Below are 26898 nucleotides of genomic sequence, written 5' to 3' on the forward strand. Positions count from 1 at the left end.
CGAATGTTAAAAAATGGTGTTTTACTAACTTGGATATTTAGTATATTTACAAAATATATTTTGCAATAATTTTTTAAAATTTTAAAAGTTGAAAAACTTTTTAAAAATATCTGTTATTGTTATATCATTCGGCAATCGTTGACCTGTCGGTGGCAAAGATTAATAAAGCTCAACGACAAAGTGCTGCAGACGAAAAGAGGTCAATGCAGGAAAGAATCCAACGTTTGGTTGACCTCTTCAGAAAGAAGTCTGAAGGAACTATTTATTTCTTATTGAACTAGCTAATTGTATGTTGTAATACCTGCGTTTTTTTATTATTTAGTGTTGTATTTATCAGCTTTCAATTGTTTATTTACTATTGAAGTTGCCAATTCAGATAAGCGCAATAAAGTGCAATGGTCTGTTCTTCTGAATTAATGTTAATTTTTACATTTGTTCACTTGCTACGTACCAAAGGGTCTTGCTTAGAAGTGATTCTCTTCCACTTATTGTTTTTAAAATTTCTAAAAGCACGTATAAGTTTGCTCAAAAGTGTCAACGTTTCATATTTTATGCAATTCTACTTTGGCAAAAAAGTTATTTTAAAATCTCTTTAAAATATTAACCATAAGCTGAACAATAAAAGAAACTATTTTTAAATTAGGCCATATAACAACCGTAAGGTCTAAACCGTAGTGATCCTATTCGTCATTGGCTGGACTGATTTAAAGCATTGCCAAGCCCATGTGATTGTTGTACATGGTATTGGCCACCATTATGATGAAGTACCTCCTGCAGCTTTGCAATACAGACATACATGGGAAACTTTGAATTGAATAAAATCAATGAATTAATTAATTTACTTTAGCACAATTTACTGAAGATGTTATGTCAATGTTGTACTATTTAATGATTGTGCAAAATAACTACCCAAAAATGGTTGGTGCTGAAGTAAATTTTACTAGACAAGGATAGACGACTCCCAATTCAAGAGTGAGTTCACACAAACTCGATGAGTCGATGAACAGACTCGTGGGTGAGACGATAAACAGACTCGAGGGCGAGCCGATAAATAGACTCGTGGGTGAGCCGATAAACAGACTCGAGGGCGAGCCGATAAACAGACTCGATGGTGAGCCGATAAACAGACTCGATGGTGAGCCGATAAACAGACTCGATGGTGAGCCGATAAACGGACTCGTGGGTGAGCCGATAAACAGACTCGTGGGTGAGCCGGTAAACAGACTCGAGAGTGAGCCGATAAACAGACTCGTGGGTGAGCCGATAAACAGACTCGACGGTGTCTTTTCTCAACTCTTACACCCTAGTAAGCCAAGCGTAATAATTCTTGATATTCGGTCAATAGCACTTATAGTGAATGCAGCTATGATACGCTGGCTAATATCACAATGCTAAAGTCAGAAACAGTGACAAGAATTTTATACACTATTTGCTTTGGAAATCAAGCAGAGCTATTGTAAAGAACGCAGTATCTTTATTGGTGTTATTATCTCACAGCACCAAACGGTGACCCACCAGCAATGATAAAACTGGCCGGTTATATAGCAAATCCAGGAAAAAATCTACCATTGATTGGCTGCACAGTAATTAGGTCAACCATTGCCACAATAACGTATTTCGAATACAAAAACGATAACATTTGTCACTGAATAATCACGCAATCCAAGTATTAATAATTTTTTTAGTGTTTGTATAGTAACATGCAAATCATAAAACGATATGGTAATAAATGGTTAACATAAAAAATTGCTAGTATAACACATACATATACACTACATTGGACAAGTGTTAAGCATGCGCCTTATAAATGAGTATTCAAATTTGTCTGAACTGCGACGAATGTAACATAGATCCAGTGAGTTAGCAATTTGAAGCTGCCAGATTATAGGCTTAGAAAAGACATCATCAACTCTCTTACGCATGTTGACTGTCTATAAATACTGGTACACACTGATTGACAGTTCATTCGCTTTTACAAGCATTAAGCACTCGTGTACTTTTTGCGACTTTTCTTGTAACAAGGAGCGTGACCTACCGAGAACCTCCTCCTGTTATGAAGTGTTCACCACCCAGCCTCTCCTGCAAGCGCACATCTCTGCTAAGCACCGGAGAACACAGTCTACCCAGACTGAACCCCAGAGACCGAGGGCGTGTTCACCCCGTCGCCAACACCATCACCGAGGGCAACGCAACACAAGGCCACGGCAGGACCGACGGCCGTACTGGAGGCCAGCCCGTAACGCTTGCCCTACTCCACGGCATGAAGTGGAGTCCAAGATCATTTGCCCGTCGGTAGACCCTATCGGGGATGACAGTGACCCTCTCGGGCTACTGGACTCACCAGTCAAAATCGATTTCTGAGTGCCAGTAGTCCCACCAACCACCTCGGCCCTTTTCAGGAAAACCATTTCCATTTTAAGGGTTTGGTTCTGCGACGACGATGGTGGAAACGCAGTGTCGTACTTATCCACTTTTTTATTACATTGCCATATATCTATATACTTGTGCATGCTTTGATGGGGGCTTCAAAAAAATATAACGATATCTTCATACTAACTAAAAGGTATTTCCGAATTGCTGAAATGAAAGACATCACTAAATGAAAGACATAAAATGTGTGTATAGATAGATATAAATATTTTGATAGCATTGCACTGATCAGCACATAAATTATATTAGCTTTCACTGAAGCATTGGTGGCAATAACAGACAAACAGATGTTGGACAAAACCATGTTTAGGGAACTATGGCCAATTTTAAAAGATTCATACCCAGAGCATTAGAAGCCCAAACATTTTTTATCATCAATGTTTAGTAGTGCTAGGTGATATTGGAATCTCTTCTAGTTCTACTGCGATTAGATGTGTTTGCTCAGCTATACACCATTGCAAAGGAAAAGTATGTTTTCAAGCTAATTTAGCTGCGTAGTATACAATTGTAAGAGATATATCTATCCTCCATGCGAATGCTTTCAGTTTTAATAAGAAGAATTTTTTATTAGGCTTACTTGTATTTTTATTAACTGTGTGTGCATATTATTAAAGTTGAAATAATCATCAGTTCATAGTCTGTATTATTGCAGGTGGTAGACAAGAAGCAAATGGTTCACCATGAGTCAGGATGAGTTTGATACCCATGATATTGGCGATTCTAGGTTCACAGTACTTAAACGATACACACATCTTCGATCTGTGGGTAGTGGAGCACAAGGCATTGTTTGGTAAGGCATCACATAATAGCAGTATGCACCTCATAGCTTTGCTTTTAAGGTCCAAACACAGTAGGCAATTTTATCTTGTGCGTCATGAGGAGGGCAGAGATATTGCTGGCGTGTGCCTAAACATACTTGAACGATTCACCAGCAAACGATATAGTGGACACGTTCACAATCTGGCAATAAAATTCTGTATCTTTAGTTTCTTCGGAGTTGTTAATAAATTGTGGTAAGTCAATATGGCGCCGTCTAGGCAACGACGCAAACAACTTCTGCTTTTGTTATTAGGCCTCTCTCACTTTCACGGATTGTACACTACACGAAGACATAAGAAAAAACGACTCATGTATTTTTAACAGTAATATTTTACGATTTTTATATATAGTTTACTTTATAGTAGTTTTTTTTATATTGATATATTAAATATTTACTATTCTCAAGATGGTCAACCTGCGCAATGATTGACTTCAAATGTTGGTTTTCAACTAGCAATTTTTGTGAGTTATGTCATACAGGACTGGGATTGCTTTTATTAAATTCATGAACAATTCAGTGTTCGTTCTGATGATGTTTCAATCGTAACAAAATAGCAAAATGTTGCTGCTGTACATTGATGAACACCGATAAAAAATAATTACCCGCCATTAAATTGCATTCTGGGAAAAACCAACCAATTGAAATTCATCTCGCTAGCAATAAAGTTGTAATAGAGAATGTCTAGCGTTATCTCTCTGCATGAGCTCGCTGAGCGAGTTCTAGCGCAGATTATCGCCACGCAGAGCGATATCATGCTAAATATCGCTTAGTGTGTTTTCACCTTTACACTAAGAGTAGCACACTCTTCTCAAGCTTGATACCTTGGTAGAAGATATTTTGCATGAACGATTATAAAACAGTAAACCTTTCATTTCATTTGGAGTAGTTCTCACTTGGATAAACTTTTTATTTCGTAGCTTGCCCACATGTAGATCCGTGACATATTTGTATTGCAGGTGACTATCAACTCGTTTAACTGAAACACTTCATGCTATTAGCAATGTATTATTATTGCTGTGCTTTTACAGTCGGTTTTATTGAATTTAGTTTAAGATATTCTCACATTTGTCAAAAAAGCAAATTCTTTTACCAAATTCCAAATTTAGCAAATTCTAAATATTATTATGAGAGCTTTGTTAACAAACTTCATTTCCTTGGTATGCATTGATAAGAAATTCGAGTACCATCAAACGTCAACTTATGAATTTTTCGACGTAGAAAATAAAATTTGAGCAAACATTCAACTCAACATTTAAAGTAATTTTCAACAAATAGCATCCAAAGATTGTTCAAGTATTGCAGTTTGTATATCACTATATTATTACATGCAAAAGAGAACTACATATGTGCTCAGTTCTCCTTTGCATTTATTTTATTCTTAAATTGTTATATATATTGTTTAAATCTTTTCTTTTCACACTGCTTCATATATCCCTATAAATATAAGTTTTAAGATCATGGATTCCTGGAAGACTAGTGCGAACGTTAATGGTGCTGAGAAAAGGAAGAAGACAATACTTTTAATATTATATGAAAAAATTATCGCAAAACATGAAAAATTTTTTTGATTGATTCTTTAATAATCTTTGAAGCCATGTAATAGTTATCATGTGAAAGAAAGTGAGTGTTGCAAAAAAGACGCGTAATTGATTGAATGTGGAAAGTTTTGATGCAGTAATTAAAAATAAAATGTAGAAAATATGAAAAGACTGTTGTTTGGTTAATTTAAAGTTTGCACAGTCAAAGTTAGACTGGCTGCATATTTTTATCACCACCTCAACATACCCCTTTATTGTCATGCTTGCACCACCATTTGCCTGTCTTCGTCTTTAACAAAAAGGCGCGGTGATAATTAAAATTATTTTTGTTATCACCTTATTAGTCTACTCTTCTGTTTGATTTTTGCATATTTTTACTTCGGTTTGTGCAATATTTTGTAGTAATTTTATATCATACTTTAGGTAATTACTTTTAGCAGTAATTACCTGAAGTAATTGCTGCTAAAAGTTTTGGACTGTTGAATGAATTAAATTCCATGCTATGTATTGTTAAAAGGATGTTTGCTCCTACAAAATTTTATCGTTATTTAAAAACACCAAGTTTTTACATAACAATAGAATTTTATAGTGGACTAGTTTCATGTATTGACACGCGACTGTAAACTATGACAAAATTCGCTTCATTTCAATTCAAGGCATTTTATATTATTCCTTACACAACTTCAAATATTTAGCATGTTTAGTATTACAATGCATCCCTGGGTGATGACATCCCTGTTTTACGGTTTTTCCGCCTTACAATGAGGAACACAATGTTTTTTCATCTCCTTGTTACGCCATTTTTTCACTATATGACATCAAGTTAAATGTCTCTCTTAGTTCAAATTTTAAAATTTGGCGGTCAGTGTGCTGAATACCTCCGAATAATAAAGGTGATGATATGCTATTCACCGAAATCTCTCCCACAACGCCTGAAAGAGATACGATGCTCAATCTCTCCCTCAGTTCAGCATTTTTAGTGTTTCGTGAATGCTTGATATGGCGTGAAACTAAAATTGGTGAACAGTGAGTGAAAGCAAAGATTTATTGTGCATTTTAGCATTTAATATAATATTTACTATAAACTTTAATACATTATACATATATAATTATATAACTACATACATGTATATAACTTCAATTTCATTAGCCATATGTCCAAAGATTGATAACAACATTAAAGAAAGAAGAATCATAACTGTAATCTTGCACAGATCATAACCACAAAATACACTAAATGCAATAAAGTTACTGTAGGTAACTACAGTAACTAAGATTAACATACTATTTTGTTATTAATTTTTACATGTACAGCCGTTCATAAAATTTTGATGTTTTTTTTACCAGGGGGTGTTTGCATTAGATAATTACTATAAGTTTTTATACCCCTCTATATGACATTTTCGCTTTACAATGCCAACACCGGAACAAATTAATGTTGTATCGGTGGGTCCACTGTACTAATGTCGTATGGGAGGGTCAACTGTACTAATGTCGTATGGGAGGGTCCACTGTACTAATGTCGTATGGGAGGTTCAACTGTACTAATGTCGTATGGGATGGTCAACTGTACTAATGTCATATGGGAGGGTCAACTGTACTAATGTCGTATGGGAGGGTCCACTGTACTAATGTCGTATGGGAGGTTCAACTGTACTAATGTCGTATGGAAGGGTCAACTGTACTAATGTCATATGGGAGGGTCAACTGTACTAATGTCATATGGGAAGGTCAACTGTACTAAAATTTGATTATTATTTAATTTGCTGAACTATTATTTAGCTGATACATGTAAGTAAAATCTGGCATATTGGCTGCATTAAAAATTTCAATACGGACTAATTTGTGCATGGATTACATACAGAATATGCTTACGTGAAAATACGTGAATAAGTTGTCACTATGGTACATCTCTGAAACGCTTTTAAATTTTATGTGATAACAGTATACAATTTCGTGCGACTTACGCAGTTGTACGTCAGCAAATTTGTATATAGAGGTAATTGTAAGTAGAGGTTTGATTTTATATATTGTAACGGCTGTTAAATACATGCTCTAAATATTTGATATTGCGTGAGTGAAACGAGAATTTGTGAAATTTTGCATACTAATGTATGCATTACCAGCTCGATGTGACAGTTAGCTTTCTACAGCTACTTGCCATTTTATGGGATGAAAATATTTTGATTATCAGTGCGACAACTCTTGCAAAGTTGACTGGAAGCACTCTGCGTAAACTCCAGGATAAAACAATATTTGTAGTTCCAGTTGTTCAATGCTATAACAACTATAAAACTGTTTTTTATTCATTATGGAACAAAACCTAGTTTCAGCCAAATTTCAGTTGTTTGAAAGTAGCTTTGATCATAAAATCTTTAAAAAAATCTCTTTTCCTTTTCACTTTTGGTGCTTTCAGTAGATTAATACCTTCTCAAAACTCTTTGGCGGATCTAGATGACATTGCATTTTTCATTCATGAATTCCAACTCATTTGCTAGATTGATATGGAGTATCAGGGTTGTCTCGCAGCATTTGCACATTAGATGCAATCATTTCTATAACCTTTTGTGCAATGTTTGACTCGCTGGTTCTGTTGACAGCGCTGCCTATGACACGGTGCTCAAACAGCATGTTGCAATAAAAAAATTGAGTCGGCCATTCCAGAATCAGACTCACGCGAAAAGAGCCTACAGGGAGTTTGTAATCATGAAACTGGTCAACCATAAAAATGTGAGCCTTTGTTTCCTAATTATGTATACAATTTTGCTGCATGACTACGCACTCGTCATTCAACTTCCTTTTTTCCTTATTGCAGGCCATTTGTTACACAGCTGAGCAATTAAATACTTATATCCTTATTTTAGATTATCCAGCTGTTGAATGTATTCACTCCACAGAGCACGTTTGAGCAGTTTCAGGATGTGTAAGTGTATCTTGCAATATTTAGTTAGTTACTCATGCCAAACTTCCCTAAACCTGACATGAGCGGAAACCATTGTACTGCTTGTGACATAAGTCAATTAGTGATGACAATCTGCTTAGTATGTCGTTTCTTTTGTATAATGGTAAAGCGGAGGGCAAAGGAATTCTGATTTTATCAGGAAAAAATTTGAATTCGTCTGCTTTTGATGTATTCATCTCTGCTAGCTTGCTCCTGGATAACCACTTAACACACAATTCTAGCAACGATTGTATTGTAAGCGAGTAGGTGAAACAAGAAATAAGGAGAGATGTATCTCTCTTTGCTTAACTACTTCCACCTTATAAGTTCATATAAATAACTCTGGAACTCGATATACGACAATTCTCTTTATGACCTTTTCTTGCTGTAGTTAAGCCTTTTCTTTAATATCTACATGCAAAACGTAGCACCATCGATCCTTAGGGGTATCTCAACATTTAATTTTATGTTTCTATAGAGGATACGTGTACTGATGGTTGCTAGTAGCTATAAATTGCCCTTTTTTCCTTCTTATTTATGTCATTTGATTATGATACGATGTACACTAAGCTGTGTCAGAGGCACACCTAGTCGAATCTTCTCATATTTTCTTTGTGGGTATTGCTGATCTAGTCTGTGACATTTGCTGTGGAGAATTTTGCAATTACTGTGTGAATGGCGATTAATTTTATTTATTTATAAAAGTATCCAGAATTAGTCCATATAGTGCCACGTATTATCTTTTTGTATTGTATTAAAACTGGTTATTGCACTTTATTTGATGGTAAATAGTAGTAGCTTGAATGTAATTGTGACAGTTCTATAATACTCTAGTATAACGTCTCCTCTACTCTCTAATACAATCAAAGATCAATGAAAATGGCCTGTGGGAGGACATGATGCTGTAATCAATGATAGCTTTTCCCAGTCTTATCAGCCCGACACGAATATGGAGTTATCCTTTTTCTGCAGATATCTCGTTATGGAACTGATGGATGCGAATTTGTGCCAGGTTATTCAGATGGACCTTGACCATGAGAGGGTCTCCTACCTTGTTTACCAAATGCTCTGCGGCATTAAGCATCTCCATTCTGCAGGCATCATACACAGGGTATGTCTTGAATTTGTTTAGCAACGGTATATGGATTGTCAAACCTCCACATATGAAGTTGATGGGTCCAAGATTTGCTTCTTGTGTCATATGCTTTACTGTCACATAGCCTTTGTTCTAATGAGAGTCAAGTTGAGGTGTAGCATTGGTGTTGCATAGCTAGAGGCCACAATAGAACCATGGAGCTAGTCTAATATATGCTACATGGTCTTTAAATTTACATAATTCTTTCATATATTTTAGTTTTAATATTTTATATTTTTGCTCTTCATCTTTTGATTATCCGCAGCAACCCTCTAGACTTTTTTAGGTTTCCTTTTATTCACGACGCTCATTTTCTTCCTTACAATAACTATTAGTTGGTTTTTGAGATTTTTCAAGGAATTCAAAGATCTTTGCTCATTTTTCTTTTCTATGTTGTTGGTATTCCTTGTTCCTTCGAGGAAGTATTACCTTGTTCCTTCCTCTTCCACTACTACCACTCACGGCTAATGTTTTTAGCACCCTCGATATTAACATTGAAAAAGAAAGTTTGGTATTATTTTAACAAAACTATATGAACAAAATGGCGTACACAGGTACTAATTTACAAAACTTTAAGTTGTGAGAAACTTTTAACTTCGTATGCTGGGTATTATTTTATATGCTGCTCAAATGTATGTCAAAAGATTCATCCACTAAGGTGATCATAAGTACAGGTTTGACTATTCAATTTTTTCCTTGCATGTTCATGATACACTTGAGTATATATATACTGTGGGTGCAACTCTTTAGTTAATAGTAATATAATGTAGTTTATAATAAATTTTTGGCTGCATAGTGTTAAGAATTGATTAGCTATGGTAAAATTATTGCCTAATTCAGAGTTATCTGCTCTACATCATATGTTGACCAATATGAAACTTGTCACCAAAATAGGTGCAGACATCAATGGAATAGCATTCGTTCATCTACAGTAGATCAACATTTGTTGTTTGGGTACTATGGAAACGGAAGCAACAAGAGTTTTCATGTCATAAAAAATTACAAAGTGAGCGTGAAGCATTAGACAGCTATAATAATGAAGAATATAGTGTGTTTTCTGTGCAATGATATAGTCAACTATTTATGGAGTGATTACATTGCAGTTTTTAAAAAGTGTTTATTACTTATTGGTCAAATAATAATGCTCGTGGTTAGCGTTAATTAAGCCATTTGGTGTGAATTTGTTATAGGTCTGCTTGCACCAACTCTACTTTTTACTTAATTCCTGTTTTAGTCGAGTGAAGATTTTATGAAATTGTGTTAAATATTACCAATAACTATCAACCGACTTTTCACTATGCTTGCACTTACTGTTTGTAGCAGTTGTTGTGTTGTCGCGATGTTAAATGTTGTTTAGCGCTAGTTAGTTATTTTAATAATTCATATCTCAACAAAAGCCATGACCACAAATTCCATAGATCTATCAAGTAATGGTTTGCCGTTCAATCACATGGATAGGTTGATGATGCAAAAATTCTCAAGTTTTAGACCACATGTTTGTGGCAACCAAGAATCACCCGGTAAAGGATTATTTTGCCTCGGTTCATTATGGAGCATGACATGTTTTTCTCGCTGCACTCAACTTTATGCTAATGGGAAATAGCAGAGGATTCTGGCTTGTCTTGGAATGTACTTTGTAACACAGCTAGTACAATATATACATATTGGCTGATTTTCTAGCTCTACAATAATGGCTCTAGCTTAAAATCATTTTAGTTTTGCTAGCCTCCATATTTGTCATCCAAGTCGTATATATGACGATTGGTGCTAGCAGTGTGCTTTGGCTTGTACTGGTGAGCGGAGACGTTAATTACCAACATGCGCTGTTCTCTGTTCTTATTGCATGCTACTCATGGAGGGAGAGTGACTGCAAGTCTCACAGCCCCTTTTTCTTTCTCATGTTTTTATGGTAAAAAGGTTTGTTAGCATTTGTGGTCTGCGCTATTTAGCGATTCTTTAATGAAAAGATGAGGTGTTGTTAAAATAAAATAGTTTTAAACAGCAATATTGTAATTGTTAGATACATTACAATGGTGTTTGCTTCCTTTGCAAGAGCACATGACATCTTGTACTAATTGTGTCATCGGGTTTATTTTGGGAGAATTTTGTTAATGGACTTTGGTTGAACCTTGCCTATGTCTTTCATGGTTCTATTCATGTGATTTAAGTTTCAATTATTTGTTTCCAGTGCAGTCTAATGGTGAACTAGGCTATCAAAAAATATGCATGCCCTTCTAAATAGGAATTATCTGCTCTCTATTCACAATGAATAATCCAAGGCTGAACAGAGCAGTTGAAACTTACATCGACTGCATATCGCAGCATGACTATGAACATTCATAGATTATAAACTCTCAAGTTTGTTGCTAAAAATAAAACTATTAAGAAATTTATTTGATTGGAATTTATATATTTTATTGAGCTTGTTTGTTAGCTAAACCTGAATCTAGCTGAAATGAAACATACATAAAGCTTTTAACCTAGAAGTTTTTGCAAGCGTTTCTGACTGAGCCTTTGTAAACACAAACATTGTGTTAGCAACAGGGCCTGTATCTTTGTGAATACTCACATTATTGAGTTAACGACATGGGTTGGCTATTTCAATAGGAAAACACATGAACCTGAATTGCTAGCTATTTTTATGATGGAAGGCAACAACTTGGGTTTGCACTATATGTTGAGTAGTATAACAGCCCTGTGTGTTAGGTTATGATAATAGGAACATTGAACTTGCAAAGTTTTATGGATTGTTGAACTTGTATTTTTAAGATACCTGTCGGAGGGTTTTAGAGGTTTAGTGACATTTCAGAGTTCAACTTTTGCTACATTGAAGCACATGCTTCGCATGCCATTTTTCTCTTGGTAAAAAATTAAAGATGAGAGTATCAATAATTTGATTCACACTGCCTTGTGAAACTATCATGTTAAGCTACATTTGAAACTTTCAAACTTCAGTTCGGACTGGAAAAGAACTATTAAAATCCTTTTTGTTTTCCAACAGTGTTTATCAAAGGGAATAGGTCTACAGAGAATATGTATATGTGAAAATAATACATTCAGCTACAGCTGACAGTACTAACAAAGTATTGTAAGCTTTGATTAATTGAAGACGCTTTGGGAATGTAGGCTAGCTAGCCATAAAATGCTGAGAGCTAAAGCTACTTCAGATGAGCATCGTGTTGAGTTCATCTATTGCATTAGCTAGTAACTTCCTCAAGTCAGTGCTTAGAGACACCTATATATATGTATACTAGCTGTGCTACCCGGCGTTGCCCTGGTAATAAAAAAATCTTTGAACAGAAAATTGATTTGTATTTAACATATAACAACATTTCCCATTCTAACTTTCAAACTACATATCATGAGAGAAGTGTTTTGTGTAGTTGAAATAAATTAAGAGAAAAATAAAAACTGTAAAGGTTTTAAAACTTTGTCAAACAACTGTAACTTTCAGGCTATTAGCCAGGCACATCATCAATGGAACATTCCAGTAAGCTAATAAGCTAGGCTTCTAATGGCGGTAAGCCATGACTTTGCGTTTGCATTGTTGTCTAGCTACAGCTATTCTAATAATAGCTATAGCCGGAATGACAGACAGATATACGCCATGCGACACACGGACATACTTTGAGAAATATATATATAGAGGAAGAAGATATATATATATATAGATATATATATGTGTAGAGTAATACTGACTATTCCTGTCTTGGTAATTTTTCCTAGTCTGTGAGATCATAAGATATTTCTCCAAAGTATTGATAACCGCCGCATTAAATAATGTTGCACCAACTTCAATAAAACTTTTAACCAATTCAGTTGCGTAAATGAAAAGTGAAAAATTATTGATAAACAAGCAAGAAGCAGTTTTTGTGTGCTTAGTTTACCTCTCTTATGGTTTATGTATTGTACTAGCGGAATGTCCAGCGTTGCACGAGTATTAAAAATCAGCTTATAAATAGTGAGAGGTAATGTAGTTGCCTGCCACTTGTCATTAGCCTGGCACATTGTCAATGGCCAATTTGAGTAAGCTTAAGCCTGGTTTCCATATACGCCACAAACACCGGCAACAGCGTCGCCTGGCTATCAGCGGTGAAATGTTAACCTACGCGCCGAGTATCGCCGGTAGTAGGCGGTCAACGCAAAAGTTCAGCGCTGTTCAACTTTCACCAAGAGCCGCAGGCAAAACCTTTCTGAAATGCAATGTACAGGTGAAGATCAGCATTTTCGAAATGGCATGACGAGCGAACATTTTTTATTTGATTAGTGATGCGGCTTTATGTAAACAGAAGCCGCCGAGCCTAGCATTACAAGTGTTTTGCTGCGCAAGGTCTCGCAATCGATATGGAAACCAGGCTTTACTAATAAGAGCTAACTACTTGTTCTCATGGGAGAGCAAGTATAAAATTATGTTGCGCCATAACGAAGAGCGCTAGCGTATTTCCACCTACATAGCGACATACATCACCCAAAGAATCCATGGAGCTCAGCCAACTTGGTAAGGCATTTGCCTGACGAGTGGGAGGTTCTGAGATAAAATCTTCTGCGATACCTATTCTTCATTCTAATATTTTAATAGCTATACCTGGACAAGCTGCACTACACAGGACTTTGAGATTTATATATATATATATATGTAGGTAATCAATATGACGAAAAATTCATCAAAATTTTGCTACAATGGTTAACCTAAAATGACAATGTTTTTCTCTGTATTTGTAAAGGCTGGTTCACGCTATATCGCTGTATTTCAGCATTAATGCCACAATACTTCGGTGATCGTCGCGGATAACCATGTTCACACTATCACATACCCATCCACATTTTAATTTTCGCGAAGAAACCTCTTTGTTTTCACATGCTGGAATCAAAAACTAGTTCCGCAGCGACTATTATAAACGGATATGAATAAATCACTCTATCGGCGACCGCGAATTACCATCGCCAAAATGGTTCACATTCGAAAGGCGGTCATCGATGCTCGGCGAAATATAGAGAAAGTTTGACAGCTGCAAACTCTCCCGACGTGTCTGTGATGCTTTGTCGATGCCATCAATTCATGGTTCACATAATCGATGATCAACGCTGACAAACGGCGATATAGTGTGAACCGGCCTTAAGAGTCTGTTCAAACTCTTTGGAGTTGTTACCATCTGTACAAGATTTGTACAGATGGTCAGGCATTCAGCTCAGTTCGCTTTAATGTAATTAATAGATGCATGTTGAATAAATGGTCTTGAAATACTATTACCCTATATAAGATTGTGATATAATTCCAATAAGATACTCACAATAGCATGCAGTGTATGCGTTCATATTTTACTGCATTTTCCACTATCCGGTGGTTTGTCTACGGTGTTGTCTACAGCTAACATGTTTGATTTAGATTAATAATATTTGAAGAAGCTCTCAGCCATTGTGATGGCTTCTGTTATACCGAAGGGGTGCAAAAGTCTAAATGGTTTCAGCATCATTTTAAATTGTGGAGAAATAAATAATTTATCAGAAATAAATTATTTATCTTGAAATGCTAACTAGCTAGATAAATTAGCACGGAAATGCTGTATGATGAAAATATTTAAGTATCAGAATGTTCTAAGTAGCTTGAAGAAGTTAAACTTGTATTAACACCAGGAATTCATCAAGTTGGAGCAGTGTGTCTTTTAATGAAACGTTTTTGCGCATTGTTGTCCCTGTAAGTGCAACGTTTTATAGTTGTTTGTTCTTAGCATTATCACTGTTTGCAAATCCGGTAACATAAAACATGAGCTCAAAGCCAGCAGGTGCAATTTTTCAGTTTGACCAGGCTAAATCGCTCCGACAATGAAGTATGCTTGTTAAATTTGGGTAAAGAAAACAGTTGCATGAATATGGGAATAGGGGATTTCCCGTCATTAGTTTTCCATTTTCATGAAGGCACTCCTTTGAGTTTATTCACACTGTTGTTTGATAGCTGCCCCTTGTCTAGTTGACTATCTACAAAAAGGAAACATAGCCACATTCATATCAGACCAGTACTAGGTGGCTTTGCTCTCAAATTGCTTTATCATACATATCTTCTTTTAGGATTTGAAGCCTAGCAACATCGTAGTCAAACAAGATTGTTCCTTGAAAATCTTAGACTTTGGGCTTGCGAGAACCGCTGGCATGGCCTTCATGATGACTCCATACGTAGTAACGAGGTACTATCGTGCCCCCGAAGTCATTCTAGGGATGGGATATGAGGCTAATGGTAGGAGATCTTACTTTTAATAAGAATATATACATTTATAGCCAGACATAGGAAAGAAGATGCCCATAAAACTTGTAAAATGTTTAAGGACACAGTCCTAGTTCAAGGATGCATTTAGATTTACTGTGCGTACCCTAAGAGGCTACTGTCACTACTGTGCTTCTAATAATATATGGAAAAAATCCTATCATGGAATGAAGTACGAGATAAGTGTTTGCTTAATTTTTTAGCGATCTTTGAGTTATCTTCTACGGAATAGCGGTACTAACTCTATTTGCGGTAGTACTCTACTAACTCTACTTGCGAAAAAATTCAGTGAAATATTTTTAGCATACACTTAATGTTTTGGTTATAAAGTGAGCATGCAGTTATTGTATCCTAAATGCATCAAAATATTTATATATAGATCTCAGGGTCATTTTTTCTGTTGCTACGCCACGCATGCACTTATCTACTTTCAACCACACTACCCAGTTGGTTATCGCGTATTCAGCCAAGGCAAAAGCTATCATATTTTTCCTAAAAGTTAGAGAGGTGAACGATATCAATCCAAATGCCTCCTAAATGGTTATAATCCATACTTGCGTTAGAATCCCCATATATTTTACATACACTCAATTCAACATTCGTAACTGAGCACATGCGTTTACATGTGCTAATACTGTTACACAGCAAACTTGTAAAAATATGCATAGTATGAGGACACAGCTACAAGTTTAACTGTCATAGTGATACCAAGAAGTATCATATGATTTATTACCTCTTTTCTTGCAAGGAGTTTTGCTAACAAGTTAGTGAGATATTTTAACAAGAGTAGATCTGCTCAGTTTGGTCTTCCATCATTTTTACTGCAGGGTCTGACGCAAAGCTCCTTTTCAACTAGGCAGAGGATAAAAGGCTTGATCAATTTTTCATTGAAGATTGTATGATGAAAAGATCATTTCTTTCTCAATTGTAGTCGATATTTGGTCTATTGGCTGTATATTTGGAGAGATGGTTCGAGGGGGGGTTATGTTTCCTGGTACCGACCACATAGACCAGTGGACAAAGATTATAGAACTGCTAGGCACTCCTTGTTCAGACTTCATGAGCAGACTGCAGGCAACAGTCAGGTTTGCTTTCTAGTCCGTCAGTTTAATGGCTTCATCATCGCCATCATATACATTTAGATGCCAAATCGCTCTCTCTCCAAGCTCTAACAATTAACTTGCTCTTATTCTTCTAGGAACTATGTGGAGAATCGTCCTAAATTTCCAGGCCATTCTGCTGAACAGCTTTTTCCTGACGTGCTTTTTCCTACACCGAGCCAAGATCATGAGACGCTGAATGCTAACATGGCTCGGGACCTGCTCAAGAGGATGCTCGTCATAGATCCTGACAAGCGAATTTCTGTTGAGGAAGCTATCAACCACCCATACATTCGTGTCTGGTATGACGAGGAGGAAGTGAATGGCGTGAGTGGTTTGAATTATCTTGTTTCTTGCATATCCTTTGAAGAACTGAAAATTTGAAGGCTAAATTTGGTATTTCGTCAGCGAATTAATTCTGCGGAGTTCAAACAATCAATAAACATTAAATAGGATTAATATAATTTGCCTTGCAAATGATGAGAACATATCTTATGGAATCATGTAACTTATTCCTGTAGCATATACCACGGCCATTATTCCAATTCTTTGTTTCTCATTAAAATGTCTGAGATATTTGCTTTCAAGCTCTTTGTGCATTTAACTGCATAAGCCTTATTTATTAGATTTTCTTGAAGGTCATGTTGGGTCATGTTCAGGTGAAGTGATCTGTTAGCACTATGTTCAGCAAAGGTTTTATGTGAAAATATCAAATTTTAGGTAATTTAATTTTTGAGTCATGACCGAATATGCGTGTGTGGTGAGCGATGTGTGGTGCCAAACAAGGGGCACAGTTTGCTAGTCAGCTAATGACCGAGCTTTGCCAGCTCTGGCATGTGGAGAAGACGCATATTACTCCCTACCACCCTCAAGTCAACAGTATAGTGGACCGTAAAACCCTCAAGCCAATGGTATAGTGGACTGTAACACCCTCAAGCTAACGGTATAGTGGACTGCAACACCCTCAAGCCAATGGTATAGTGGACCGTAACACCCTCAAGCCAACGGTATAATGGACCATAACACCCTCAAGCCAACGGTATAGTGGAGCGTAAACAGCTGGGTGACTCGCACCGAGCATTGCTACTGACCCAAGATCAAGAGTAGTGGGGTACACTACTCCCTCAACTGATGAGAGCGTACTGAGGAACATCCTACTCGACAACAGAAAAGATCACCAACTTATTGATGTTCAGCCAAGAGTTGCCTGACGGACCATTAGAGTTTCATCCACCACCCACAAAGACTCAGCCAATGCATGGGTATGTGGTGGAAATCCTCAAGAGGCTGAAAGAGGTACACACGTCTCTCGGAGAAGAGCAATTGGCCATTGGACAAGAAGATAGAGATAAACCCCCACTCTACACCCCAGGAAACTGAGTTTTGCTGCTAAATAATAGTAGAAAAAGAGGAGACAATCTTAAGTTTTAGGCCAAGTTTGTGAGACCATACCGGGTCATAAAAGCCTAGCCCAATCACACTCGCCTAATCGAGCACCAAGGACAGTCCTCCACGCAATGTGAGAGCCGGCTCAAACCTTTCCCTGCTTGCCCGGAGGAGCAAAGACGAGCGCCAGCCACTATCAAGCCTTGAAGGGGCCTAACATAAAAGGGGCCATTTCCTGAAGGAAAGAAGTCAAAGCCAAGCTGGAGTTAGTTAAGTCGAGAGCCGAGGCTACAAACAGCCTGAAGTTTAGCAAAGCATTCGAAGCTTGGCTAAAGGAACTCTGAAAGTAGCTAGAAGAGCGTCAAGCTGATATGGAGCAACTGGCCTGGTCCCAGAGCCAACGGCACCAAGTGCTGTTCAGCATAGTCCTCGGCCAGCTGGAACCACTTCACAGCCGGACCGGTATGAATAGTAGGCGCAGCTATCAGCTGTGACAACCTTTCGTAGAGACTAAGACCGAGAAAAAGGACCAATCTCGGGATCTTAGTAGGCTAGGGTCATTTCCATTCACACACCACGGAGAGCAAGTACTCTCCCGGAGACACACAGATGCCTATATGCCGAACACTACTCGATATTTTACCAACCTGTTGACATGGCTCAATCGGGTAAGACTGCAAATTTTCTCACAGATATGTTGAGCCTGTTAGAACTTTCATCGAGGGGAGGAGGAATGCTTGGTGGGCCTCCTAGTCTCAAACGAGGAGTCCGTGTGTAAGAGTACGGGCACACCGGCCTCGAATGAGGCAGTGGGGCCCTCTAACATGGAGAAAGGAGAGCATCTTGGCCAGGCTGCCTCCATGTGTGACTGTTTCAAGCAGATGGACTCATGAGTCACATTTGGTTGGTGCTCTGCCTTCCAGCAACCAGTTGAAGCCAGCTCAGATGTACCATTTAAAAGGATGCCAAGCGGCCAGCCGAATGAGAAACCTCTTGAGATGCATGCCAAATTTGATCAGGTGGAGGAGTTTAAACAGAGTTCGCCGAGCCAGCTCAGATCTCGTGCTTGACTAAGGCCGATCTGACTGAAAACCGACCTCTACTCAGACCACGGTCCGGCTTCGATAGCCGTGTGTGAGTTGAAGAAGTTGCTTGTCGAGTCGGCCAAGAAGGACATCATCTAGGCGGAGCATTTAATTAGTGACGCCACCAGGATGAAGGTGATTGAAGCGATGCAGAACAAGACCAGCACTTGCGAGCTGTGTGGTGTCACCACCAGCATTCGGAGGAGCAGGCAGCACATGTTACGGCATTTCGCCATGTACGTGTGTCCCTGTTGATGGCAACATATTTCCCATGTCCAAGTGATGTCACTCCGAAGGACAAACGGGGTAGCAAGTATAGTGGAGGCCAAGTGGCCTATCTTTTTACAGAAAAAGGATGGCCTGCCGACTTCATGAAGCTGTGTACTCCTACACTGACCACGGCACGCCGGCCCCCAAGGATCTAGAAGACAAGTCGGTCAGTATTGGACAGACCTAAGAGTGGCTGACCCAAATGACAGATCGAGTCACCAGAGCTAAAGCTGACTTGGCGATCCAGGGTCATCTCTCACCTGCCGAGTCAGCCTGGATCGACCGAGTAGCAGGCCAACAGCGCGCCTGTCAGGATGAGGAGACAACCGAAAATCTAGCCGACAGCTTGCCTGCCCAGCCCAGGAGACATGCCGAGGAGCCCTCAGTCTGGACCGAGTCACAAATCATAAGCCAATCCGTAGCGATTAGCTCAAGTCGGCTCTGGTCACAGCTGATATCTCTTCCGGATGCTGAGTAGACAGCTCCCAGGGCCCCCACTGGGGAGAGTGTGGTGAGTGATCGCCAGGTCTAGATGCCAGAGAGGAGCCGACCTCCAAGGCGACTGGTGCCATGACCGGGCCGAGCCCTGACTTGGCAGACGACATGGCTCCTGGTTATACTTCTGGTCGGCCGAAGGTTGGATGCCTAGTCGATCATGCTACCGAAGGGCGGACCCAAGCAAGAATAAAAATATAAAAGGAGCCGTAGAAGCAACGGAGACCAGAGTACCTGAAAGTCACTTCTGTGCAGTTAATTGTATGTGCACTACTATTGACTGTATCATTATACAAGTATATTTGTGAAATATACCATAACATCTCTAATTGAACGTCACCTTTATTTGACTGCCACTATGGGATATGGGTTGAAAAATAAAGTGCCATCCTTTAATCAATGTCGCTCCACCAGAAAGAAACCACCTCCATTTGACCTCCACTTTGATATTCTTTGATATTTACGAAACCATAGTACAAGTGATCAGTAGAAAAGTGTCCACAAAATTGTATTAATAATAAATCGTTTACATCAATAGCAATTAATTCTCTCGCTGTCCAACTCCAAGGCTTTTCTTCTTTTTTTTCGTTGAAACTAAAAGCAACACCATAAAAATAATTAATAGCTGTATGAGGCTAATAGTAGTTCCTTGTTTAATGCAGTCTTGATACTTTGAAGTGGTATATGAAAAACAGTTTACATTTACAATGGTATATGAGTGACTAGTTTTAAGCGAAACATTGTACTTAGCGCGCAAAACTTTTACGTGCTAGATTTGTGCAAAATGCAACGCGTACTAGTTTTGTTCTGCTAAAAAAATTGTTTCGTTGCTAATATCGGCTAGTTCAACAATGCAGATGGGTTGAGGTCAGAGGACATTGTGGAAGGTATTGAACAACCAGAATATGTTCATTCCATCAAAAGCAACAATCAGATCGCAACTGGCTGAGCAAACGATGCAAATATTTTTGTTTCAAAAACGTTAATTTTTGTTTCTGCATGTATTATACATACAGTTCCTTTATGTCACCGGTTCATGAATATATATTTGTAGCATTTGATAGCTTTTTGTTATATAACTTATAAATTTGCAGATTTCTAGCATATTATTGGACAGCATCATCGCGGTAATCTGATCTTACAATGAATCGACACTTTTACACTCTTTTATTACACTTAAAGAGCTAGTTTTGGCTGTAAACTGTAACAAACATTTCAATGAGTGCAATGAGCTTTTATGAATCATTGGTAAATATAGATATAAAATAAAAATATGTCTTCAAATTTAGAATTAAATAAAAATTGAGAGTTTCAACAAATTGCAAAGCAGGACACCGGCTATATCATCACAGGTAAATTGCAAGCAATAGATGTCAACTGATAAAGATATTTCTCGGTTTTTCAGTGCATATTTATTAAGAGGTCTTTGACAAGTTGAAGTTATGTTAGCAGATTTATTGCATCTAAAAGGGTTAATGTCGCTCTACCAGAAAGAAAGAGCAAAATATACGATAGGCGACATTCGTCTCACTCGTAATAGGGCTAAATTTATCTTCCCAAAATTTTGATGAGCCATTTGAAAGATACAATGCCAGCCTCTATTTGAACGCCGCTTCCAATTGACTGCCACTATAGAGGAAGGGTTGAAAAATAGTCCCATGGCGTTCAATTGGAGGTTTTACAGTATATTTCTTGCCTTGCATGTAGAGAAGCAAGTAGAGGAACAAGTAGAAGCAAACAATAATGTACCCAGTATGACCTTTAAAGGTCCTGTTGGGTACATTGGTACAGCGAAAACTCAGTTGTATGAAAGTGTATCAACTAGTACAGGTAATTTCTGTATACATATGTTGGTCGATGTACAGTCCAAACATAACCAATGGTTGACAGTATAACAAAGATCACAAAGAAAATTGACAGTTTTTTAGAAAGCTTAGTCTATTATTTTAAAAATCAACATTAAAGTTATAGAGTTATCACTCAATGTTGTTGTTGTCCCTCTGATCTGTGAGAGGTCGCCAAAAATCTAGAAGTGTCCGATTTTTGAGCATGAATGCGGTGATGTTACATCATTCAACTGAGTTTTTTGACTCGCCTCAGTTACAGAGCTAATAATAGTATGCTGGTGAATGATTCCTCAGCACATCGACTTTTTTACACATGTCGACCAACCCTATGTTTAACGTATGACTACCTCTTACACTCAGAGTGTTGATTGAATATGCTAGTATGCAATCGCTAAGGGTTACATGGTAGTTGTTACTTACAGCCTCCACCTGGGCCTTATGATCATGGAGTGGATGAAAAAGAGATATCTGTGGAAACATGGAAAGGTAGGAAACTGTATTGTTTACTTTCATAACAAAACATTGGTATCAAAGATATTAAAATGTAATAGAATGGTTTTTTGAGTGACTACATCGTATACCCAACCAGTTCTATTTTCTTGATAACACCTAATTTTAAACATTCACTCAAATTGTTAACCAGATAGCTCTGAAAATGGAGTTGTCCATACTGCTAGATACTGGTTTGTATACTTATATGGATGTGGCCTCTGAAGATCATGTATGGGTACTTGACAGTGCTCAATGATCTTTTGAATGTTCAGCTGAGCCTGCATGTTATAAATGTTTTGTATGATCAACTTTTCTAAGATATTTAACATTCCAATGAAGTTGTTTTGACATGAAACTCATGTGAATAATGAATCTCATGTTAGCTGATCCAGATAAATGATCACGTTCAAATAACTACTATTTGAATAAAATGATTGCCTCCATGACTCTCTAGTTGAATAAAGAATAATTTTATAATGTGAAAATAGCAAAATAAGTCCATTAAAAGATGAAAATGGTAGAGGGCCACACACTTGATGTCTTGTCACTTCCACCATTGCTGAAAATCACATCCTTCCACTCAGCTCCTATGTCACAATACTATCACTTGTCTCAACGAGACATATTCCCACGTCTTTACTCTTGGCACAATGACCGACTAATGCAGTGACTAATGCTCATCAAAACCATCATCTGCAAAAATCGTGATCCGTATTATATAATTATGATGCGTGGGGTCACATCTGTTGTCTGTAGGAATGACTTCTGTACTGATATGATTAATTGTAGACTTGATATACAAGGAAGTTGTAGCCTATCAGAAAGAAAATGCCAATGTTCAAGGTGGTGCTTGACTCTACCAAAGTGATAGGTATGTAGCATATGAGCCAGCAGACTCGTCTAGCACCTACAGCATTATGGTGTAATGAGAAATGTGATTATATTCAGCGGGCACCATCGAGTTCTTTTTGGACAGGGTATTACCGCTGTGTGAAGTTGCTCACAGATATTGTTGTTTAACCGTGTGAAAGGATTTTTATTCATTTAGTGCTAAGACACCTTTGATTTTTCTTGTTCTTAAATCACTAATCAGAGGTGAATAAAGATGTTTATGTTTTATTAGCGCTTATCAACTACTGTTAGACCTTATATAATGCATGTTTTTATATTTTTAGTGCACCCTTTTGCATTGGTACACTCGTTTAACTCAGTAATTTTGATGCATGCCTGTTGGCATAATTTATGTAAAATCAAACATATTGTTTATGACGGTCTGTGAATTTTTAAATGATTTTGTAGTAATCTCTATTGTATTATAATTGGTTCACTTTATTGTTCTACAGAGTGTGTAGACCCTGCTAATAAATTCCTGCTTGTAATACATGCTACAATACATCATGCTTGGATTTGTCTAACTGTCTGCTCTCTTACCAACAAGTACATAGATCTTTCAGACTCTTATTCCTACTAAAACTATACTTTGGTGGTTCAATGTACTCATGATTTGGAATATTTGTGCTTTTTTATGTAGACTAACTGAATTCCCAGCGTTGCCCGGGTGTCAAAAAATCTTTGGACAGAAAATTTATTTATGTAAACTGCACAAGGTTTTTTTGCTGTTCAAACAAATTAAGAGAAAAATAAAACAGCTGTAACGGGTGCTCAAATGTGAAATAATTAGCAAGTAATGGCTAGATAGTCTGTTTTGCTAGAATGATACAGTGAAAGACAACTTGTCACTGATACAATTATTATGAATTGAAAAAATAAAAATCATGAATATGTTAAATTAATAATAACAATGATTACATACAAGTGGGTGGGGGTGCGGTGTGTGTATGTGTATAAAAAAGGTTGCTGTTGTAACCGAAGCTATCCATCCAACCTTTGAATATGACGATCCTGGTACCTCTCGATACTGGTACAAACGTAAAACGAGATATCGGAATGTTTTGTCGAATGCTTTGTCTGACCAAACTGAGGGAGAATGTAGATGCAATTCCTACTCAAGATAATACAGCAGTCCACATGTAGCATGTTAGCGATTGCCAGGACAAAGAACTGGAAGTTGGTAATAGTATATTTGTAAATGACAAGTTTAAAAATAAGTAATGAATTTTGAAATGGATTTTAAAAAGCAAAATAAACACGAAAGGTAATATAAATAATAATAAAAGTTGCATCCCCATTTAGCGATAAAGATATCATAAATAAAATAGGTAAGAACGATAGTAAGAATGGCTCAGCCTTGTGGTTAGGTGCGCGTGTTTGCAAACTTGCAAACACTGGTTGAAATCCAGTACAAAGTGCATTTTTTGTTCTTAAAACTTTATCGCTATAACTGAACAGACAACAAACATTGAGATTTATATATATAATATATGTTAGATTTATATATAGGCTAAATGAGTACCCGGATAACAAAAGTCTTTGTGTAAAAAACTTATTGTTATTTAACATATACAAAATTTACCAGTCTAACTTTTAATTTTCATATCATGAGAAAAGTGTTTTTGTGCATTTCAAATTATATTAAGAGAAAAAATAAACAATGAGTAGATAAAACTGTGTGTGTATAAAAATGGTTACTGTTGCAGCAGAAGCTCGTTGTATTCAAAGTTTTGTTGGACGATACTGGTACCCATTGATACTGGTACAAACATAAGAATTAGATATCGAACTTTCTTTGTCTGACCGAGCAGAAAGAAAATGCAGAGGCAATTCCTACTTCAAATACAAATGCCCAGGTGAAAAGCCTTTAGCTTTTACAATATTACTGAAACCGAAAATCCAAAAAGAATATACAGTATGTGGTAAGAGTGATGGGAATGATAGAAACAGCTAGCCTTGTGGTTACAGGCGCTTGTTAGTAGACTTGTGATTTGAATGTCGCCAGAGCAAATCCAGTACGAAGGTGATTTTTCATTACTATAACTTTATTGCTCTAACTGGGCAGATGAATGACAGACTAACACTGAGGTTTACATATATTAGGAGAATGTTCATTATGGTCCATATTTGAAAAGCCTTTTTGTAGTAGAGGCCGTTTTGAAATTGTGCACAGGGTGCGTTGTACAGCAGATTTGAAGTGCTATATGGGATTTTTACTAAAATAGTATTTTAATGCAAGTAGTTTTAAGTACCATTGTTGCTGAGCGTATTTTGTACGAACTTTTGTGCATGGCATAATGTTGAGGTATCGCTCCACTTTCAATGAAACGGAAGACTCTAAAAGGTGAAAGATTAGTGATGGGGAAATTTATCTCAAGATTACCTTCTGGGACAAAGTGATGCTGGATAGAGAACAGGATATTTATGTTGTGAGCAACTTAACATTCAGACTCACATCTAATCATTCATAGAAATTGTGTGGGCATAATGATTTGTAGGGGTGTTTGACTCACCCTATTTGATAAGCCATCAGGATATAAATTCTTTGAGTTTTTATTTGCTTAATTTATATGAGGTCATACTGAATTGTTTCTCCGTAATCTCTGCTTTTTATAGAAAAACGAATGCGTCTAAACTGGCTGTAAATATTGCATCATATTTGTTCGTCAAATGCGGTAGACGAGTTGCGTCAACATTGCATTTGCAATTTTATTGAAACCCATTCATAATTTTTTATGCTGTTTTATCAGACTCAATCAAGCATGTGATTAGAGTTCAGTCCAAACAATAAAAAACAACAATTCATCATTCGTTTCTATTTGCAAATATTCACATTACATTTACCGCCTAGTAGATGTCATTTTCATTGGTTAGTTGTTATTACACTGAAGCGTGTATGTTTGAAATGTAAATCAAAGAAATGTCTCCTCTATTCCAAGTTCCTCTTCTCCACCCCTCTAACTATTTGTCAGCAGTAATCATGGAAATGGTGCTCGTACTGATTAATGATTTTTTATAAACAATCAACAGGACTTGACTGGAGTCTGATAACACTTTTACTTTTCACTGGTTAACGCTTTTACAAGTGTCATACCAATTTATATCCTACTTTTTGACCATAATAGTATTAGTTGTAGTCGAGCATACAATGGTCTACTCCCTTGATATGGACTCACCGACATGCTTTATCATCAATTGCTGTGGGTGTGTGAAGAAGAAATACATCCATGACACTTCTTATCACTGCTTGGGGTGATTATTACCTGAGGTTTCAGTTTGACTCCCGTCCTTGGCTAAGATTGGAAATCTCAATAATATTGCTTGATTAAACTATCCATTAGGAGTATATATTGGCAAGGCTGCAACAAAAAATATCACAAATGTGATGTTAAAAGTGGTTCACATCATATGCGCATAAGTATTTGCTTGAGATTATTATTCCATTAATATAGTAATTGCTGTTAGATTGTTACTCTGCTAGATTTTTAACCCAATATTTTATTAGAAAGTAATATTTTATTTTGTTTTCATACCAACATAATAAAATCAAATAATAATAATAAAATAATATTTATATGCATGCTAACACATTAAAGCCAGGGCCTGAGACAATTTAGGGAGTTGTTTTCCCACCTGATACTACTCCTGAGTAAACTCAGCTGCGTAGTTTTACTTTGTTTGTCGGCACTTGCAGTGTTTGTAGAGTTACAACATTCTGCTTGCTTTGTACGGAATATGTTTGCAGTATAATTCCAAATTTTTCAGTTGATTGGACTATTAGTGTTTGAGATATCGCCAAAATACCGAGGGCACTTCTAACTGACCAAGAAATGAAAGATCAACTGTCACGAGAAAGTATGCCGAGTATGCTTTTTGGAACTAATGTTTTAACTGACAGAATACTAGTTGCTAATGGCATACTCATTGAAATTCTTGGTAATAGAGGCTCAGAAATAGAGGAAGCTAGAAGAGGTTCTTCTCCTCAGCAACAAGAGCTTTACACTATAACTATTGGATTTGCTATTCATAACAAATATACACACTACTGGTTCGGTGTACTGCAATCATTACGTTTTCTCAGTTACCTCTAAGACCCCATTTTTTTGAAAGAGTGAAAAAACTGTTTAGTCTATTTGATTTCTGTTGTTTCTTGAGTTCTACAAGCCTGTAGCTTCAAAATATATTCAGTCCAGCAGGAATTGTGCTATT

The 26898-nt window shown here is 37.1% G+C and overlaps 1 protein-coding gene across 1 annotated transcript; it reads left to right on the plus strand.

Moving 5' to 3' along the window:
* The first annotated feature begins 152 nt into the window (after positions 1-152).
* LOC137401509 (stress-activated protein kinase JNK-like) lies at positions 153-23213 on the plus strand. The gene is made up of 10 exons (XM_068087897.1): positions 153-287; positions 3083-3220; positions 7389-7518; positions 7653-7711; positions 8702-8840; positions 14931-15096; positions 16055-16208; positions 16322-16550; positions 21729-21792; positions 22588-23213. The coding sequence occupies exons 2-10, from the start codon at positions 3111-3113 to the stop codon at positions 22650-22652; spliced, it is 1116 nt and encodes a 371-aa protein (XP_067943998.1). The 5' UTR covers positions 153-287; positions 3083-3110; the 3' UTR covers positions 22653-23213.
* The last annotated feature ends 3685 nt before the right edge of the window (positions 23214-26898 follow it).

Source organism: Watersipora subatra, chromosome 1 (assembly GCF_963576615.1).
Source record: "Watersipora subatra chromosome 1, tzWatSuba1.1, whole genome shotgun sequence".
NCBI classification, from domain to species: domain Eukaryota; kingdom Metazoa; phylum Bryozoa; class Gymnolaemata; order Cheilostomatida; family Watersiporidae; genus Watersipora; species Watersipora subatra.

Coding starts and splice junctions, on each gene's coding strand:
- LOC137401509 (XM_068087897.1), top strand. CDS start 3,111: ATGAGTCAGGATGAGTTTGATACCCATGATATTGGCGATTCTAGGTTC. Junction 16,551..21,728: donor ACGAGGAGGAAGTGAATGGC/GTGAGTGGTTTG, acceptor TGTTACTTACAG/CCTCCACCTGGGCCTTATGA. Junction 21,793..22,587: donor ATCTGTGGAAACATGGAAAG/GTAGGAAACTGT, acceptor GATTAATTGTAG/ACTTGATATACAAGGAAGTT.